The 1,368-nt window shown below is 36.3% G+C and overlaps 1 protein-coding gene across 1 annotated transcript in view; it reads right to left on the reverse strand.

Moving 5' to 3' along the window:
- LOC101855594 (cadherin-related family member 1) overlaps positions 1–1,368 on the reverse strand; it is a gene marked incomplete in the record, with an annotated part of 17,980 nt that continues 16,612 nt past the window's right edge. Inside the window, 1 exon segment of the mRNA XM_013087813.2 lies at positions 1–1,204. Coding sequence (XP_012943267.1) covers positions 1,095–1,204 — 110 coding nt within the window.

The raw sequence follows: 1,368 nt of genomic DNA on the forward strand, positions 1-1,368 counted from the left end.
AGTTATGGATACTCCTAGGTAAAATTGCAAATTAGGTTTCAACAGAATGACAATATTGTGTTATAGAAAAACAAAACAAAATCAGGTTTTAAAAAAACAACAGAAACAAAAATATTTTTAAAAACCATTAAGATCCAGACAGTATGCACAACATTCATATTATGTACTATACGCAGGTACATTTTTTTTAATTTGTGAGAAAAAAAGGGCCTATATGTGAAGTTAAATTCAAAGAAAGAAACGTTCCCACAAAAATGCTTTAACAAATTTAAAGTAGAATAATAATTTTCATTTAAAATAATGTCTTTAAAAAACGTGGGGATACTGCATTGTATATAGGCATAGGCCTAGTTCAACAACGCTCTTTCTTTTTCCACAAATAGAGTGAATTATTGTGTGTGAGTGTTCGGGGATGGCAGGGGAGGGAGAGGTGGGTTGAAGCAATACCGAATAATACATGTACAACACCAGCACCAACTGTAGAGGTGTGCAAGTCCAGTATTTCGCACTCGAGTTCAAATCGGAGTTATTAATTTATTAAATACTCGAGTCCAAGTCGGGGTAATTATGAAAATACTCGGGTGAGTACTCAAGTCTTTGAATCATGAGCACAGGTTCAATGGCAGTTTAATTTTGCTGATGCCTAAATAAATGTTAACAGTTATACTAATTCATAGCATCTACATGTATTAAAATGCTAAGTCAGAAATAGAAATATTGATAATAGTAAATAGTGAAAACAAAGACAAAAGTAGCCTATTATTTATTAAGATAACCGAGATGATTTGAATAGGGCACCAATAAAAGGAAGAGAAAAAAACAGTGGAGCAGGAAACAAAAGCGATACAACAAATTGCATAATCTTAGTTTCTACTAAAAGCCCTCTTTGTGTGAAAAGAAAGGAACATATTATAATCGAGTAATTACCCGAGTACTCGGAGGTTTTGGATTCGAGCGGGTACTCGAATATTTAAAGCTCGAGTGAGTACTCCCAAAATCAACAGCTTTATTGGTCTGAAGGGAGTTGCGAACTATCGTAATCTGTACAACTTTGGTTTCAGGCAACAGAAATGATAACTCTGAACCGATCAGATTTAGAATCTATCCAGGGGATCTCGTAGTGCCGGACGTCCCCGGCTATTGGGTAGCATGTCGTATTTGTCTCCCTTGGCGTCGTACCCTTGACCTGTCTCAAAGTTGTCACCTGGGATGGATCAGAAGTCAAAGGTCTTATTCATAGTATAGTTTGTATTCATAAATTTATAGTCGTGTCTTAACTTTAAAAATGCGGTTGCTGTTCGTGGGTGGTTGGTTGATGCTCTGCGTGTGGTTTGCTCCTTCTTCCTTACGCACTCTCTCTCTCTCTCT

This window comes from Aplysia californica, unplaced genomic scaffold (assembly GCF_000002075.1).
Source record: "Aplysia californica isolate F4 #8 unplaced genomic scaffold, AplCal3.0 scaffold00642, whole genome shotgun sequence".
NCBI classification, from domain to species: domain Eukaryota; kingdom Metazoa; phylum Mollusca; class Gastropoda; order Aplysiida; family Aplysiidae; genus Aplysia; species Aplysia californica.